Genomic DNA, 17210 nt, shown 5'->3' with positions numbered 1-17210 from the left:
AGTTAGCATAACCAAATAACTTTTTTAAAACACAAATAAAATATCCTTGATATCTATTCATCATAATGAAAAGAAAAACTTCTGTGTTGACATGGGATACCTGTTTGTGGGCATTGAGAGAAGGTAGGAGGATGGAGGGATGGGTCAAAAGGAGCAGAAGACAGAGAAGAGGAGAGCAGAGTTTTGGGAGGGGTGGAGGATGATAGACCCAGAGCCTCCCAGCCCTCAGCAGGAGACCAGTCACAGTGGAAGCTGTGGGGCCTTCGAGGAGCGGCCCGAGGCACTGGAGAGAAAGCACGAGTGAGGGAACACCGCAGAAAGGAAAGGGATGTGCAGTGAAAGAATAATGGCATAGAAAGAAAAACAGAATAGCAAAGTATGTATTATCAATGCAGTTCTTATGGTAATAGCAAACTCCACAAGCCAATGATCCCTATTTAAGAATAGCATGTTTGCTGAATGTCCCTCCCCACTCTTCATTCCATTTCACAATTTTCCACAAAGTTCTGACTAAATATAATGGACTAAAAAGACAAAATACAAAATTAATACATTCTCATAATAATACAACCCTAGTTATAACTGTCTAAAGCTACAATCTATGACTCATAATGTAGTCACAATCAAATCAAATAAAATGTATTCTGCTCCTGACTGATACCTGAAGCAGCGCCAGGCTGGAAGATGCGTGGCAGAGCAGGAGGGTGGGCAGGGGTGAATGCGGGTAGTGAATAGTCATAGAGAGATGGTTTAGCTGCTTCTGGGATGTCAATCGGACAAGTGGGCGACAGAGGGGGGGCAAGGGGGTAAGATGGATAGAGTGGAGCTGAGACAGTGGAAAAAAAGGAGGGAGAAGTGCTCTGATCCATCTCTGGAGGTAGGACACATGCGAGGGACACAGTAGGATGAAATGAATACAAAATAGAAATGAAAATGGTTCAAAGAGGAACATTGGACAGAAAATTAGTTGATAAAAGCATGGTAAAGTAATGCTTATGCAATTTATTACTAGTTTGTTATGACTGGTGGAGTTAGGCGCATATGAACAAAAATCATGAAAGTTGGCAATAGTTTTCATGAATGTATCAACTTTAAGTCTAAAATTATAAAATATTCCCCATTTACATTTTTGGCCTGGTGTGTGTACTAGAAATGAGACCAGAGATTGAGTTTTAGTTCATTTGAACTTCCTAGAAGTAAAGGATTTGAGAAATATTTCTGAAGGATGCAACAAAATATTTCTGAATAACTTTTAAGTATGTTACCTGTGAAGCCTGGTTGAGTGACAGGCCGCCAAGCCATATCATGAACTCTACTGACAGAAGGAACAGACCCTGTTTCATAATGTAAAGACAGAAAAGAAAGAGGGACGAAAAAAGAAAAAAGTGCAATTTACACAAGAGAAAAGATGAAGGAGAAGAGTATAGAAAGTTGGGAGATATGTAAAGTGGTCCGTTATGTGTATGAACAGAAGTATATAGGTTGCTTTTAATCCTTGTAATTACTGGGCCTTTCCATAAAAGTGGCAAAAAGGTCACTGTCTTTTCTGTTAGGGAAATAAATGTAAGGGAAATTCTTTTTTTCCACAGTAATTTCAGAAAGTGGTGCCATTAAAAGGATTTAAAGTCATAAGATTAATACGGTATGTTTGAGAAGCTAATCTCCAAAAAATATTGACAAGGTTCAACATTTGTGGCGTATAGGCTTGGATATTTCTTGCAAAAAACATAGGCCCCTGTCCTCCTCTACCTGAAATTATCAAATGCATCTGGCTATAACCTGGAGACTCACCAGAAACTGAAGTAGCATGCATGGATCCATGGCTGAACCTTCGCTCCTCACCCTCATCGTCGCTGAAGTCCTCTAAATTTCCGATGTCGCTCTGCTTCATGCTCATGAGGCTGGCCAAACTCTGCATGTCCTCGTCCCTATACAGCAAAACACCCAGTTTTTATTTAAACTAAACAGAAAACAAGATGGCGGACTTGTAGTTGCACTCACGTGGCCTTGCCCTCCTTGAGAAAGACGCAGGAGAGATTGATTTTGAGCGTAGCCTCAACCACCTTCACAGAGAGAGGTTTGAGTTTGAGGGTGATGTCATACTGGGCCGGAGTGACACTGGCATACTTCTTCATATTCACGTCAGCAGAGGCTAGGATTTTTCTGCGGCCTTTACTCTCCTGGGATAGAAAATCAGACATGAGAAACAATAGTAATTGTAGTAATAGTGGTAATATTAGCAGTAGTATTAATAGTAGCAGAAGTAGTAGTAGTAGTACTGGTGGTAGAAGTAGTAGTAGTAGTAGTAGAGAAAGTAGAAGTAGCAATAGTCATACCAGAACCAGTATGAGCAGTAGTAAAAGTATAGTAGTAATTTGCTAGTGCTGGTAGTAATACATTAACAGAGAACAGGAATCACTTACACTTAAACCTTAGCTGTAGTGGTAGTAGTAATAGTAGTAGAGGTAGTGGTTGTAGAAATAGAAACATTAGTAATAATAGTAGAAATAGTAGAAGTAGAAGTAAAAATAGTAGAAACAGAAATACTAGTAGTAGTAGTAGTAAGAATTATAGAAATAGTATGAGTAGTTGTAGCAGAACAGAAAGAAGTAGCAGTACTGTATGAGAAGATTTAGCAGACTTACATTCTCAATGACAAACGTCCAGTCTTTGTCCTCAAACTCCTCTGCAGTAGGTTCCTGGTAATTAACAAAACTTTATTAGCATCAAAACATGGCAGAAAATCAATGGAACTGTATAGGTATTGAGCTTACTTTAAACAGAGTGACCGTGATGTCCAAGCTCTCAGGGACCTGCCACACAACCAGCCCTCTATAAGGGTTTTTGATGCCAGGCTGCCAACTGTGGAGCTGGAAGTGAAAATAAATGACATTTTTTAGATTTAAGGACGTAATTTTTAATGATGAAGACTGAGCATGAATAAGAAATCTGAGAATGAGATAAAGGACATTTGTCATAGCAAGAAAGAGACCCTGTTGTTTTAAGGTATCACTACGAGCAAGACACAAGGGCAAGACCTTTCTATCAAAATACTGTGAAATTTTGCTTTAATTGAGAGGAACTAAAGTGTATGGTAACATTTTAAAACTTTTGGAACAGAATTTAAAATTGTTTTCAACTAAATGTGTCAAATAAAATCTGCATTTTAACACGTTTTAATCAACCAAGAGGAACTGTAACATACTGATGTGACAACACTTTTATGTCAAATCTAATTCCAACTAACTCAAGTATCCCACCAGAAAGAAATAGCCAGAAAACAGATCAAACCAGACTTAATCTCTACTTTGAAGCCATAGCAGAATCCATATAATCTACCTTTGTAGATTATAGTGCATTACCTTTGTACTATGTCGTCTGTTTCTCCTGATCCACACCACTCTCAGTTTGTCCGGCTGCCTGCAATCACAAAAGAACACAAACTTCAACTTTTGACCTTAAAACTATGCAGAAAAACAACAAACAAAACTAAGTGTTTCTGCAATGAAAATTCAAACAAAATGTAAATCTTGTGACATACAGCAGGAATAACAAAAGCTAAGGGTAAACAAAGCTGAAATATTGAACATGAAATTGTGTTATTGTTCCAAAATGCATGACTAGTGTTTTGTGTTGGTGTCTATGGAGACAGTGAGAACAGAAATAGATGGTGATGAACTTTATATAAATCCATTCTCCACCTGTCGCCAGTTCATCACATGTTCCACTGACCTACAAATGACAGTGCAGTATAGTCAGCAGACCGCAATGTTACAAAATAGGACCCATGCCAATGTATATATGTTAACAGTATTCACAGTACGCTAATATCAATATCACACTTATACATGTTTACAAAATACAGTAGAGTTGGGGGATATGACAATAATATTGTTGCATATACCCCGGTACTAAAATAGCATGACATGTCACCTTCAATACTGTCTATTTAAAAAAACTCTACTCTGGAATCCGCAAGTTTTTATATTCAACACAGCAGGCAATAATTTGCTCCATTAAATATATATTCTCATCTATTTGACAAATACTATAATATAATATAACCTCTATTTTGCTGTTAAAATAGTCCACAAAAGCTGAAAACATATAAGTGCTGCAGCAAAAAAGTTACACAGCAGAAAAGATTAACTCATCATCGTGCCAGAAGTGCTCCTTCTGCCTCAAAACAATTGTTGGGGCTTAAACAACGATGTCTACATGGAAGAAGAATCTAACTTTTTCACATGGACTGTGTGGAGCTGGGCTTAAGATGTGGACATATTCTGACTTTATATAAACTCATGCGTTATAGATACACACTCATTTAGATGCTTGGATGCTATTTTGTTAATATCCATGAAGGGCAGAAGAGTCACTTGGACAGGGCAAACAAGTGAGTGAACCAAAGTCAGAAACTGCCCAAATACGCAGAGAAGTGGAATATTTTCCTTTGGTCAAACAATTTGTATATTCAGTATACAGTGAGACACGTGTGTATTTGCTGTCATTAGAGGCTGATAGTCGAAAACACAACCTCCAACATTCTTGACAGTAAAACCTGTAACAGTCTTCCTGAAGATGTGAGACAGGCCTCTACTTTAACAATATTTAAATCTAGGCTCAAAAGCTGGTCATATGACTGAAAGTGTTTTATTCTGCACTCTTCTCTTTTAATGTTCAATTTATGATGATTATTTAAGTTTTGATTTGTTGTATTGTGATTTTAATATCTTTTAATGTCTTTCTTATTCTGTAAAGCACTTTGAATTACTTTGTGTGCAAATTGTGCTATACAAATAAACTTGCCTTGCATTGCCTACTCATGATTTGTAGTTTAAAGTAGTGAAAAAGAAAAAAAGCAGAGTGAAGGGAGAGACGTGAGGTGTATTTTGCATGTAGATCAGCTAAATTCACATTGTCTTTAACAAATGAGCATTATTTTATCTATTTTGCACACCATGGTATTTAAGGAAAAATCAAAATATAACAGATTTGGCTTAGTTGGTTGGGGCAGGAGATAATACCGTCTATCGCGGTATAATTAGCGGATGGTATGACGATATTAAAAAATGGACATCGCCCAACTTCAATATACAGCTAAAAACAGTACATCAGAGTAGCAAAGACAGGTTTAACAGTGGCTGTGCATTGTATTCGCACTGTCTAGCTGATTAGTATACCGGTACCTTGTGCGACCAGTCAGTAAACTTTCTAAAAATCCAGTAAATAATTACTTTTATAGATGTAGTTTGCAGTGTACAAATTAAATTAAAATAAATTATATCAGCTTCTTACAATACTTACAAAGCTTACTGAAACATTTCTAATCACAACTATCAATTAATCAATTATCTTGACATCTATACTTGATAAGTGGTATATTTCTCATGAACTCAATGCAGTTCTGGGAAAGTTGTAGAAATTGGGAATTTTCTGCATATTGCTTGAATGTAATCTGGAAGAGAAGCCTGTTAAACTTGTCTGGATGTCAAACATTCTTTTACCATTGGGCATTCTAAAAACAAGTGTTAAGATTATGTCATACAGGCTTGTGAGCAAGTCAATTCACTTTCACTTTGTTTATCTTAATTGCTATTGTTTACTAATTAACTAATGACAAAATTATGTAAATGTTTCCTTGAATAATGATGCAAAACAATGCAAGATTGAGAATTTGGTCAGGTCCACATATTACTATACTAAAGTGTGGAAAAAAGCAACATGTAACACAGTAGCTCTATGTTTGCCATCTTTTGAGATATGCTACTAACTGTGGTATAATTTGTACAATATTTGGGTAGATTAAACATGTAACTTTAGATATTCTTATCTCTGGTGTCCATTGCACTGAAGTCTATTATTTTGTGCCTACAGACCCATACCCACACATTGTGCAGTGCAACACTAATAGAAGTTGTAATAACATGTTGGGAACAGCAGGATGATCTTTAATGACATACTACAAGGACCAACCCCAATATGAATCAGAATGTAATGTAATGTTACACAAATATAAACTACAGGACAGACAGACAAAACAACCAGTGCCTCCTCTCACATGTCTGAAAACGGCTAGAAAAAAGTAAATAAAACTAAATGGGTGCGGATGAGCTTTTTTGAAATGTCGGGAAAATTGTTTTAATATGTAGTCTAGGTACAGAGCAAAAACTTTCTCTGCATTTGACAAAAAGGCAGAAGTGCTTTACATAGTTGTCCATAATCTATCATGTTGAATCTGAAGCTGCTCTAAAAGGTTTCCCAGAGTTTGCACTGTTTGTATTGATATATTCCAGATGATTTTGTTTAATTTCAGGACAATTGCCCATGTGCTAATACAATTTTCAATAGGCCTAGTTTCAAATATTTAGACTATTTCCTGTTGCTTTGGTTTAAACTCTCCATAACTGATGTAATCATTTGTAACACTATCTGGGGCCACAACCTGACTGCATACTCATCAAATGTTTCTATCAAAACAAATACAATTTTGATTGAGCAAAATACTATATGTTGTATGTGTTTACTTGCCTCAATGGTGGAACACTCACAGCAAAGGTCTCAGGTTAAATTCTCAGACAAGATAAGGTATAAATGTATGTGTGGAGTTTGCATACTGTAAACACTAGGGGGCGCTCTGAGGCCGCTGCAAGGTGTCCAGACATTCTTTGGTACTGGAGATTTATTTAAGTATTGAGGGTTTGTATATGGGTGTGTGTGGCTCTATAAGAAAGTAAAATGTATCCATCCATTTTCTTCCACTTATCCTGGGCCGGGTCATGGGGGCAGCAGTCTAAGCAGGGACCCCCAGACTTCCCTCACCCCGGACACGTCCTCCAGCTCCTCCAGTGGGACCCCAAGGCGTTCCCAGGCCAGCCAAGAGACATAGTCCCTCCAGCGTGTCCTGGGTCTTCCCCGGGGCCTCCTCCCGGTGGGACATGCCCAGAACACCTCCCTAGGGAGGCGTCCAGGAGGCATCCTGAGCAGATGCCTGAGCCACCTCAACTGGTTCCTCTCAACGTGTAGGAGCAGCGGCTCTACTCCAAGCTCCTCCTGTGTGACCGAGCTCCTCCCGTGTGACCGAGCTCCTCACCCTATCCCTAAGGGTGCGCCCGGCCACCCTACGGAGGAAACCCATTTCAGCCGCTTGTATCTGCGACCTTGTCCTTTCGGTCATTACCCAGAGCTCATGACCATAGGTGAGGGTAGGAACATAGATTGACGAGTAAATCGAGAGCTTTGCCTTTAGACTCAGCTCCTTCTTTACCACAACGGACCGATACAGCGACCGCATCACTGCAGACGCTGCACCGATCCGCCTGTCAATCTCACGCTCCATCCTTCCCTCACTCGTGAACAAGACCCCGAGATACTTGAACTCCTCCACTTGAGGCAGAGACTCATCACCCATCTGGAGAGGGCAAACCACCTTTTTCCAGTCGAGAACCATGGCCTCGGATTTGGAGGAGCTGATTTCTCATCCCAGCCACTTCACACTCGGCTGCAAACTGCCCCAGTGCCTGCTGCAGGTCCTGGCTCGAAGAAGCCATCAGGACAACATCATCTGCAAACAGCAGAGATTAAATCCTGTGGTTCCCAAACCAGACCCCCTCCAGCCCCTGGTTGCGCCTAGAAATTCTGTCCATAAATATAATGAATAGAACCGTTAACAAAGGAACACCGGGAACAGGTCTGACTTACTGCCGGCAATGCAAACACAGCTCCTGCTCCGGTCATACAGGGACCGGACAGCCCTTAGCAAAGAGCCCCGGACCCCATACTCCCAGAGCACCCCCCAAAGGACACCACGAGGGACACGGTCGAATGCCTTCTCCAGATCTACAAAACACATGTGGATTGGTTGGGCAAACTCCCATGAACCCTCAAGGACCCGATGGAGAGTATAGAGCTGGTCCAGTGTTCCGCGACCAGGACGAAAACCACACTGCTCCTCTTGAATCCGAGGTTCGACTATCGGTCGAATTCTCCTCTCCAGTACCCTGGAATAGACCTTACCGGGAAGGCTGAGGAGTGTGATTCCCCTGTAATTGGAACCCACCCTCCGGTCCCCCTTCTTATACAGAGGGACCACCACCCCGGTCTGCCATTCCACAGGTACTGTCCCCGACCGCCACGCGATGTTGCAGAGACGTATCAGCCAAGACAACCCAACAACATCCAGAGACTTGAGGTACTCAGGACGGATCTCGTCCACCTCCGGAGCCTTGCCACCGAGGAGCTTGTCAACCACCTCGGTGACTTCAGCCAGGGTGATGGACGGGTCCGCCTCCGGGTCCCCAGTTTCTGCTTCCTCCTCGGAAGACGTGACAATGGGATTGAGGAGATCCTCAAAGTATTCCTTCCATCGCCCGACAACATCCCCAGTCGAGGTCAGCAGCTCTCCACCCGCACTGTAAACAGTGTTGGTGAAGCACTGCTTCCCCCTCCTGAGGCGTCGGACGGTTTGCCAGAATCTCTTTGAGGCCGTCCGATAGAGCTCCTCCATGGTCTCCCCGAACTCCTCCCAACCCCAAGTTTTTGCCTCTGCGACTGCCCGAGCCGTGGCTCACTTGGCCTGCTGGTACTCATCAGCTGCCTCAGGAGTCCCACGAGCCAACAAGGCTCGTTAGGACTCCTTCTTCAGCCTGACGGCATCCCTTACTTCCGCTGTCCACCACCGGGTTCGGGGATTGCCGCCGCGACAAGCACCGCAAACCTTACGACCACAAGGATGAGCAGCCACATCGACAATAGAGGTGGAGAACATGGCCCACTCAGAGTCCATGTCCCCAGCCTCCCCCGGGATCAGGGAGAAGCTCTCCCGGAGGTGTGAGTTGAAGACCCCTCTGACAGAGGGCTCCGCCAGACGTTCCCAGCAGACCCTCATGGTGCGCTTGGGCCTGCCAGGTCTGTCCGGCTTCCTCCTCCGCCAGGGGATCCAACTCACCACCAGGTGGTGATCAGTTGACAGCTCAGCCCCTCTCTTCACCCGAGTGTCAAAGACACGCGGCCGGAGATCAGATGACACAACAACAAAGTCGATCATCGACCTCTGACCTAGAGTGTCCTGGTGCCACGTGCACCGATGGACACCCTTGTGCTCGAACATGGTGTTTGTTATGGACAAACTGTGACTGGCACAGAAGTCCAATAACAAAACACCACTCGGGTTCAGATCGGGGAGGCCATTCCTCCCAATCACGCCCCTCCAAGTGTCACTGTCATTACCCACATGGGCGTTGAAGTCCCCCAGGAGAACAACGGAGTCCCCAGTTGGTGCACTGTCTAGTACCCCTCCGAGGGACTCCAAGAAGGCTGGGTACTCCGCACTGCTGTTTGGCCCGTAGGCCGACACACAACAGTGAGAGACCTGTCCCCGACCCGAAGGCGCAGGGACGCGACCCTCTTGTTCACCAGGGTGAACTCCAACACGTGGCGGCTGAGCTGGGGGGCAATGAGCTAGCCCACACCAGCTTGCCGCTGCTCCCCGCGGGCAACGCCAGAGAAATGGAGAGTCCAACCCCTCTCAGGGAGTTGGGTTCCAGAGCTCAAGCTGTGCGTGGAGGTGAGGCCGACTATATCTAGCAGTTAACGCTCAACCTCCCACACAAGCTCAGGCTCCTTCCCCCACAGCGAGGTGACATTCCATATCCCCAGAGCTAGTCTCCATGTCCGGAGATCCGGTCGTCGAGGTCCCCGCCTTCGACTGCCGCCCGGATCTCTCTGCACCCGCCCTCATGGCTCCTCCCGCAGGTGGTGGGTCCACGGGAGGACGGCCCCACGTCGTTCCTTCAGGCTGGGCCCGGCCAGGCCCCGTGGGGCACTCGCCACTGAGCACCCACCCCAGGCCTGGCTCCAGGGTGGGGCCCCGGTAACGCCAGTCCGGGCGACGTAACTGGCCTTGTTGGATTTCTCTTCATGGTGGGCTTCTGAAACGCTCTTAGTCAGACCCATCTCCAAGGACCTGTTTGCCATGGGTGACCCTACCAGGGGCATGAAGCCCCCGACAACATAGCTCCCAGGATCATTCGGGTGCTCAAACCCCTCCACCACGTTAAGGTGGGGGATCGGGGGAGGGGAAGTAAAATGTATATTCATAAAATGCAGACAAATAATGAACCATATATCAATAATTCTACAAATGAACTACTTGCTATCAAATATCAATAAATCAACAAAACCCAGAGAAGACCCAAACAACACAACATCACTCATGTCACCACAATAACCAATATGAGATAGATTAGCGGTGACCCTTTAAGAAAGCCAGCTGACGGTGACATCACTGGAGCTGCACTGTTTGTCCCCCAAGCGCACATAAATGACAAAGCCACTGAAATGAAGATTGACACAGGTGCTTATACAATGTAACACACTTTCCAACAGCTTTCTGGAGATATAATTATAAAATGTGGCTAAAACACCAATCCTGCTATTATAGTCTATGATATCATCGTGGGACGCCATGATGCTGCAGAACCCAATGCTAACCTAAAGAAAGTGCTTGACCACGCATTTGAGATCAAACTCAAGCTGAACCTGCAAAACAGCAAGTTTCACCCTGACCACATATGTTCTGCAGGACACATGTCCATAAAAGAGGGTTTGAAAGCCAGTCCAACAAAGACTGAAGCTGTCACAAATATGCCTGTCCCTGAAGCCGCACAATGTTTCCGGGTTATGGTGAACTATCAACCCAAACTTGAGCAGTATTGCCACTCAGACAGCTCACTCATAAAGACACTGCATGGTGCTGGCTTCCACAATGCCAGCAGAGTTTCAAAATCTCAAGTCATGCCAATCCAGCTCACCAGATATTGAAAAGTCAGTGGCACTGACTTCTGGTGCATTGCGTTACAGACTGGGAGCAGCTTGTTTGCAAAGTGAAAAACCTTTAGCATATGCAACTTTAATTCTCTCAGACACAGAAACACGCTATGCACAGATCGAAAAAAGAACTGCATACAGTTGTCTTTGCTTGCTCAAAGTTCAAAGACTACATCGAAAAAGACCATCAGTCCCTAGTCACGATTCTGAAGAAGCTAGTACACACCTCATGCTCATTTGCAAAGGATGCTCCTATGGCTACAAGCTTTCAACCTCACTCTGGTCTACAAGAAGAGTAAGAGCATGTACCTAGCAGATATGCTGACAGCAACGCCAATCAAAATTGTTTCTCAGAGATTAAGCAAAACAACACATTTGTGAAGTGATGTCGCTGTTTCATTTCCACAGGCATGCTTGAAGAACGCAGCAGATGCCTCATCCTTCTCAGCCGACTACTCCCCAGTGAGCACCTGAGAGCTTACTCTGCCACTGGAGTCTCGCAGGGTGTTACCCCATATGTAACAAGCTCAGGTTGGATTTGTAAATCCAAAGTACAGTGACTGAACTGAATATTGGTATGTTATGCTAAAAAAGTTGTATGCAGTGTAAAATACGTATGTAAGTATGTATGCACATGGTATGTTTCAGTTTTTTATACCTAACATATTATTTTATTGTGCTAACTGTAAGTTGAACATATGGCACTTGAGAGTATTTTTCTGGTTATGTCTTGAAGACATGTGACATAATGCATTTAGTTTGATACATATATTTTTATATATACATGCATCATTATATTTAGGCACAAAACTACAATTTACTGTGTTTTTGGTAAAGTTCAATCTACATTTTATTTTCTATAGAAGGCTAGTGGCTATACCAGTATGTTCTGTTTTGGGGTCTGTAATTCTCTGCTGAAAGTTATTAAATTAGCTAATACTGTTTAATATTGATCACATGCAGAAGGCATTATGGGTCCTATGAATCAACATGTAAATTTCATTGTGATAAAACCAGTTATTTACACACGTTTTTCCAATCACATGTACATTGTCCAGATTGACACTCTTCCTATTTCCGTTGTCCTATAAATGAAAAAATATGTGTAGATAAGTTCTGTTGTAACTGTGTAATGATCCACAAAGAGCTTATTCACTTTATGTGTTCATAAGAGCCAGAGGACAGAGTGTAACAGGCTACAGTGTGAGGCATGTTGATACTGGTGACTGCAGATAATGCATCTACACTCACATAAACAGACAGGGCCCGGCCTCAGAGCAGCACAGCGATTGGAAACACATGCTGCTCCCTGACTAATCATAATGGAATTAAAGGCACTCCTGCACTCGGACTGCCCCAATGTCCTGCTGAGGACAGGGGCCACTATTGGACAAACATCATCATCATGTTATTGATGGTAAACAAACTCTTAAATTTTACTTACAAGAAGATGTCATTATTGATGATGTTTATCCATTCATGTTTATCCAAGACATACATCTGTTGTACATTTACCTAACCTCCTGATGGCTGTATACAAAAAGCTCAAAGACTTTTTCACACTAAACGGTTTGTAAAATGTGTGAAGAACCAAGAATCATGTGCTCGGTGTTGTGTTAAAGGATTCGACATCCTATAATATGGAATGCTCAAACTGTACTTTGAATGATTCCATAGAAGACAGAGACTTTTATGATTTTTATTAATATATGTAGCCTAATAGTTATGTGTGTTAGCATGAAAAGACAGGCATTTTGCGTGCTCTTTCATTTAATAACTACTCTTTACAAAAGTGTCACAAAGCTTTGTAATAATATCCTATTCTATACACTATTGTCTATAGTTTTTGTGTGAAATGTCTGAGACTGTATGAAGATATAGGCCAAAGCGGATTAAACATTTAAAGCAAACTTAAGAATATCAACGCTCAAGTGGTCAGGATCCACATTATTGTTGTGTTAAAACGTAGGCATAGATGTGTTGTAATAATAATAAATGTTTCAACTGGAAAAAAGAGTGTATTATTACATAATATGACGTTTTAAATAAAGAACATAAGAAATACAATGCCAGTACAGTTCCTGAACATGCACATGCTTCGTACAATTGTAAAGCACAGTCTAACATTAATTCATATATAACCACAACGCCCATAGCACTAGTGAAGTCTTGTCTTGTATCTCACACCTGTATGAGTAACACTTGGATTGCAGATCTTTGCTAACATGACTGTGCACTGGCCTCTTTAGTAGAGGCATGACATGCACAAGATGTAACACTATACAGGTTCTAAATAAAAAGACGGAAGTGGAGGGGCGGGTTTCAATGGCAGACACACTGATAATAATCTGACTATATGTAACAAGGTGTGCCATATGTTTAAACCTACATCCGGTTCATCTAATTAGATGGCCCATTTAACACAGAGTTGCCATGCTTTACAGTGAATGAAGATAGGTGTAACAAACAGAAAGACGTGGTTTTAAAGTTAATACTTCCAAATTAATATCAGCACGTTGCAGCTCTAACCCCGCCCTCTGCTGCAGCCTTAGCGTTTCCCCATAATCATGATTATAATACATAAGGTATAACAAGTATAAACGAAAATATTATGTTGACCATTATTTCAAACGTAAACACTGGTATTTGGCTAAGTAACGTAAGGAAAGATATTATTAGTATGATGAAAAGGTAATAGCCTATGGGCTCTGGCATGGTATCACTTCTCTTCCTTAAAGACTTTAGTTTTATTCATTAAGTATTCCAAATTAAACTGAAACCAACTGGACAATCATTACTCATTAATTGGCTATAATAATCACTTACCATTTATTTGTGCACTCTATTATGAGCTCTTGGAAAGACGCAGCAAACTGAAACTTGGCCGCCTTCTTCCCGACCCGCTGCAGTCGTTTCCACACCGAGGTCATGGTTAGTCCGACTGTCCAGCGCTTTTCTGGACAAAATAAGATGAATGAGACGAAGCCCGGTGGTGTGTCCAGCCGGCGTGAGTCCACATGAGTGAAGGGGCAGGGATGATCTCCACCTGCTGCCGAGGTAAAGCCCCTCTGAACCGGGTCCGCCTTAGTCCGTCACACAGCCTCCAAAACAAACACACGCCTCACCGTGGAGAGCGAGCGTAAAGCTAACCTTCACGCGCGCAGCGGAAACTGACGACGCATTTCAAAATAAAACTGATTTAGTTTTTACATTAAATGTTATGCTCTTCGTGTAGGCATTGGTTCTACTGGGCCTACTTATGGTAAAAGAAAAACATATTTAAACAACAATTTTATTACTTGGTTTGGATCTGAAATACTGAAATAGGCTAAATTTACTGGAGAATAATAGGCTTAGCCAATAGACTTTCAGTCTATTTTCAGTCTTTATTTCTTTACTGTTGATATTTCGATTTGTTGTTTTCATATCTTTTTATTCACTGTTTTTATTACCTATTTTCTCTATCTTGATTAATCATTATTTTATCCTAAGTAATAACAGTAACAAATACATTTTTGTCATTAAGAATTACAGGACAGCTTGTAAAGGCCCTGGGCCATTTAAAAAAGTTTAGTCAATGTGTGTTAAATAAAACGTAAACAGGAGGGAAAGTGTCCTCTGACAGGACCGGGACTTTTCCAGTTAAGCTCCATGTCTATTTATAATTACTGTCTGACACACAGAACAGCTGGGAATATGATGTAGCTCTCAGAACACAACAAACACTCACAAGACATTCACATTACAGTCGACAAAATTGTATGGTCTAGTCTACATACCTAATTAAAATGTGTAAACACGTGTAAATTGTACAACTAATAAACGAGAGTCTCATGTAAACCATACTGAAGGCTTGTTTTTGTTCATCTCAAAGATAACATAGTCATGCTCTTGTTTTGAAGGGGCTCCAGGAAGTTGTCTGGGACATTTTGTCGACAAACAATGGGAACATTGTTAAAACATACAATGGACATTTCTAAAACTATAGAATACACATAATAACTTATTGTGTCAGTTTGGGCCAAAATCTGGATCAAAAGGCACAACAAACTTGGACCTAACACTGGGCCGTGTGGTATCTCCTGTTACATTGTTACTGTCAGTGCTTCTGTGATTAACTAAATTCCATAAAACAGCAAGATGGAACACATGGTAAAAGATGTTGAAAAGTTGTGACAAAAGTATGTCACATGGGCCTCTAGTCACATGTTAATGGGTGTCAAACATCAGGCTTCTATTAGGCCTATCTCTATACACAGTCTATGTCTATTATCTATTATATGAACAAATTTAATTTCATTTAGCCCAAAACTGTATGCCCACTGAAATGTGGAGTACCACATGGACAATATTGAGGATTGCAACCCTCCTACAGATTACTTTCCTAATTAAAATATAATAGAACTCCAACAAAGAGGTGGAAAAATAATTATTTTAAATGGTCTAAAACTGTAATTTCTGATCTGAGGCATCTACTGCATTTCTACCCAGCCCTACATTGAAGCCTTGGTACATACTGTCCTGGTCTCCATCTGTTGCTAAGTGATGTGTCGGGGTTCACGGCCATCCTCTGCCTCCCATCAGTGCATTCTGTGTGTGCACTGGAAGCAGCTGCATTTGGGAGGGTCAAAAATAACACGAAACACAAGAGAAACACAGGGAGTCTGGATATGAGGGAGTACAAGTTTTTCTAAATCTGTCTTTTGCCAAAGCTCCACTGGGACTTGTTTATCTAAGAACAATTTTTTTAACTTCCTGTTTCCAACTGGTTTAGGGTCTTAATATGGACATGCATGGCTGTGACATTTAAGTGGGACTTTCCATTTGTTCTTTTGATACAGTAGTAAGATAAAGCTGTTGTGATAAATTTTTTATATACTTTTACCTCACAAAGTCATTTAAAATTGCCGTGTGTGTAATAACTATGAAATCAGCTCTTTTCCCATACAAAGAACTTCCTCTGCCACCCATTGCTGAGTGAGTATCCTGTTTTTAAAGTGGGGGGCACTATTTTGTCTGTCCACTGTGGCTAAATTATGGGAAATCTGTCAGGACCACTGTCAGGATGGTATTAAAATAGAGCAAGAAAAAAGGAAACTTAAAGGATAACATTAGGGGATGGCAGGCCATAAATTAAAAAAAAATCTAGCATAGATACTACCATCATAATGCTTGCATTTTATCCTTTCTAACAGGCAAATGCAGAAATGTCCTTTACAACCGTATTCACCAAATAAATAAGAAAGAAAAAATAAATCTGAAAAAAATTCAGATTTATTTACCAAACACATGTTTGGTATGCACATTACACTTGCCACACAACCATGTCTACAGAATGACTCATAGTATATCATACTTACTAAGTATTGTAAAATGCCTTAATAAAATGTTAATATAAAGCTCCAGCTCAATAGTAAAATTACCTTGATAATATCAATATTTAGGTTCTAAAGGGCATAACTTGCATTTAAAGAAACAAAAACTTGTATCGGTGTAACATATAAGCAAACCTATGACATTTGCCCCATTGACCTATTTATTAAATCTCGGTATCTAATATAATTCAACACACCGCTGGCTGAGTATGGTATGACAAAGCTTCCGGAGTAGAGAGGATAACATAAGTGTACAGCTCAAATATTGCTTGTAAATGTAATAGCCTAATACTTTAACATACTTTGGTCTGTATAAATGAACAAACAGCAGGACATTATAAGGAGCACGCTGCAGTAATAAGATCCTGTTCCTTGGGACTGGGGTAAATATAGAAGAGCACCTGTTGGCAAATGTCGCATGCACACTGGGTCACCGACGGCAACAACACTGCCCTTTAATAAGGTCAGAATTTACTGAGGTTATAAAGCATTAAACTATTATATTACAACACATTCTGATTAAGACAAATCCATCTATTATTCATTTGTCTAATCTATTCTAATATTGTAAGACGTAATTGTTAACTACTTGTTCTTAACTGGTGTGTGTATAAGTGTACTTGATTCTATCATGGAAAAACAGAACAACAACAATCTCAATTCTTCAAATACATATAGTGAAATGGCTTCTGTTACAATGACCACTCTCAGGCTGAGCAATTAATTAAAGTTTAATCAAGACCGAGCTTCAGTCATTTCTAATCATCAATTGGGTCTTGGAGAGGAATGGAGAGGTCTATAGACAACCCTCTGTCAGTAAAAGTCTTTTGTTCGGAACGGAGCTCATACTTTGGAGGATTTTTTTTTTTTAATTTAATTAAAAGTCTGTTATGTTTATGGTCACAGCATAGTAATATTATAATGTGTTTATTTATTTGACAACATCAAATGTAATAAAAATTGTCAAAATAAAATTTAAAGTCGATTATTTTTTTTATTTTTTTTGGCATA

The 17210-nt window shown here is 41.2% G+C and overlaps 1 protein-coding gene across 12 annotated transcripts in view; it reads right to left on the bottom strand.

Annotated features, from left to right (window-relative positions):
• Positions 1 to 13947, bottom strand: part of ehbp1l1a (EH domain binding protein 1-like 1a) — a 31062-nt gene extending 17115 nt beyond the window's left edge. For 7 of the 12 annotated variants that reach the window (XM_055229259.1, XM_055229260.1, XM_055229263.1 and 4 more), the window contains exons 1-9: positions 13651 to 13947; positions 3363 to 3420; positions 2775 to 2870; positions 2646 to 2699; positions 2002 to 2180; positions 1792 to 1928; positions 1266 to 1334; positions 662 to 871; positions 101 to 283 (exon numbers count right to left, since the gene is read on the bottom strand). In XM_055229259.1, the coding sequence (XP_055085234.1) occupies positions 101 to 283; positions 662 to 871; positions 1266 to 1334; positions 1792 to 1928; positions 2002 to 2180; positions 2646 to 2699; positions 2775 to 2870; positions 3363 to 3420; positions 13651 to 13754 (1090 nt within the window). In that variant the 5' untranslated portion in view covers positions 13755 to 13947. The remainder of the gene's footprint in view (positions 1 to 100; positions 284 to 661; positions 872 to 1265; positions 1335 to 1791; positions 1929 to 2001; positions 2181 to 2645; positions 2700 to 2774; positions 2871 to 3362; positions 3421 to 13650) is intronic. The other 5 variants (XM_055229262.1, XM_055229264.1, XM_055229271.1 and 2 more) reach the window with 2 other exon arrangements.
• Positions 13948 to 17210: the final 3263 nt, after the last annotated feature.

This window comes from Periophthalmus magnuspinnatus, chromosome 18, assembly GCF_009829125.3.
Source record: "Periophthalmus magnuspinnatus isolate fPerMag1 chromosome 18, fPerMag1.2.pri, whole genome shotgun sequence".
Taxonomy (NCBI): Eukaryota; Metazoa; Chordata; class Actinopteri; order Gobiiformes; family Gobiidae; genus Periophthalmus; species Periophthalmus magnuspinnatus.
The sequence above is the reverse complement of the archived record's forward strand: the minus strand, read 5'-3'. Positions and strand labels throughout refer to the sequence as shown.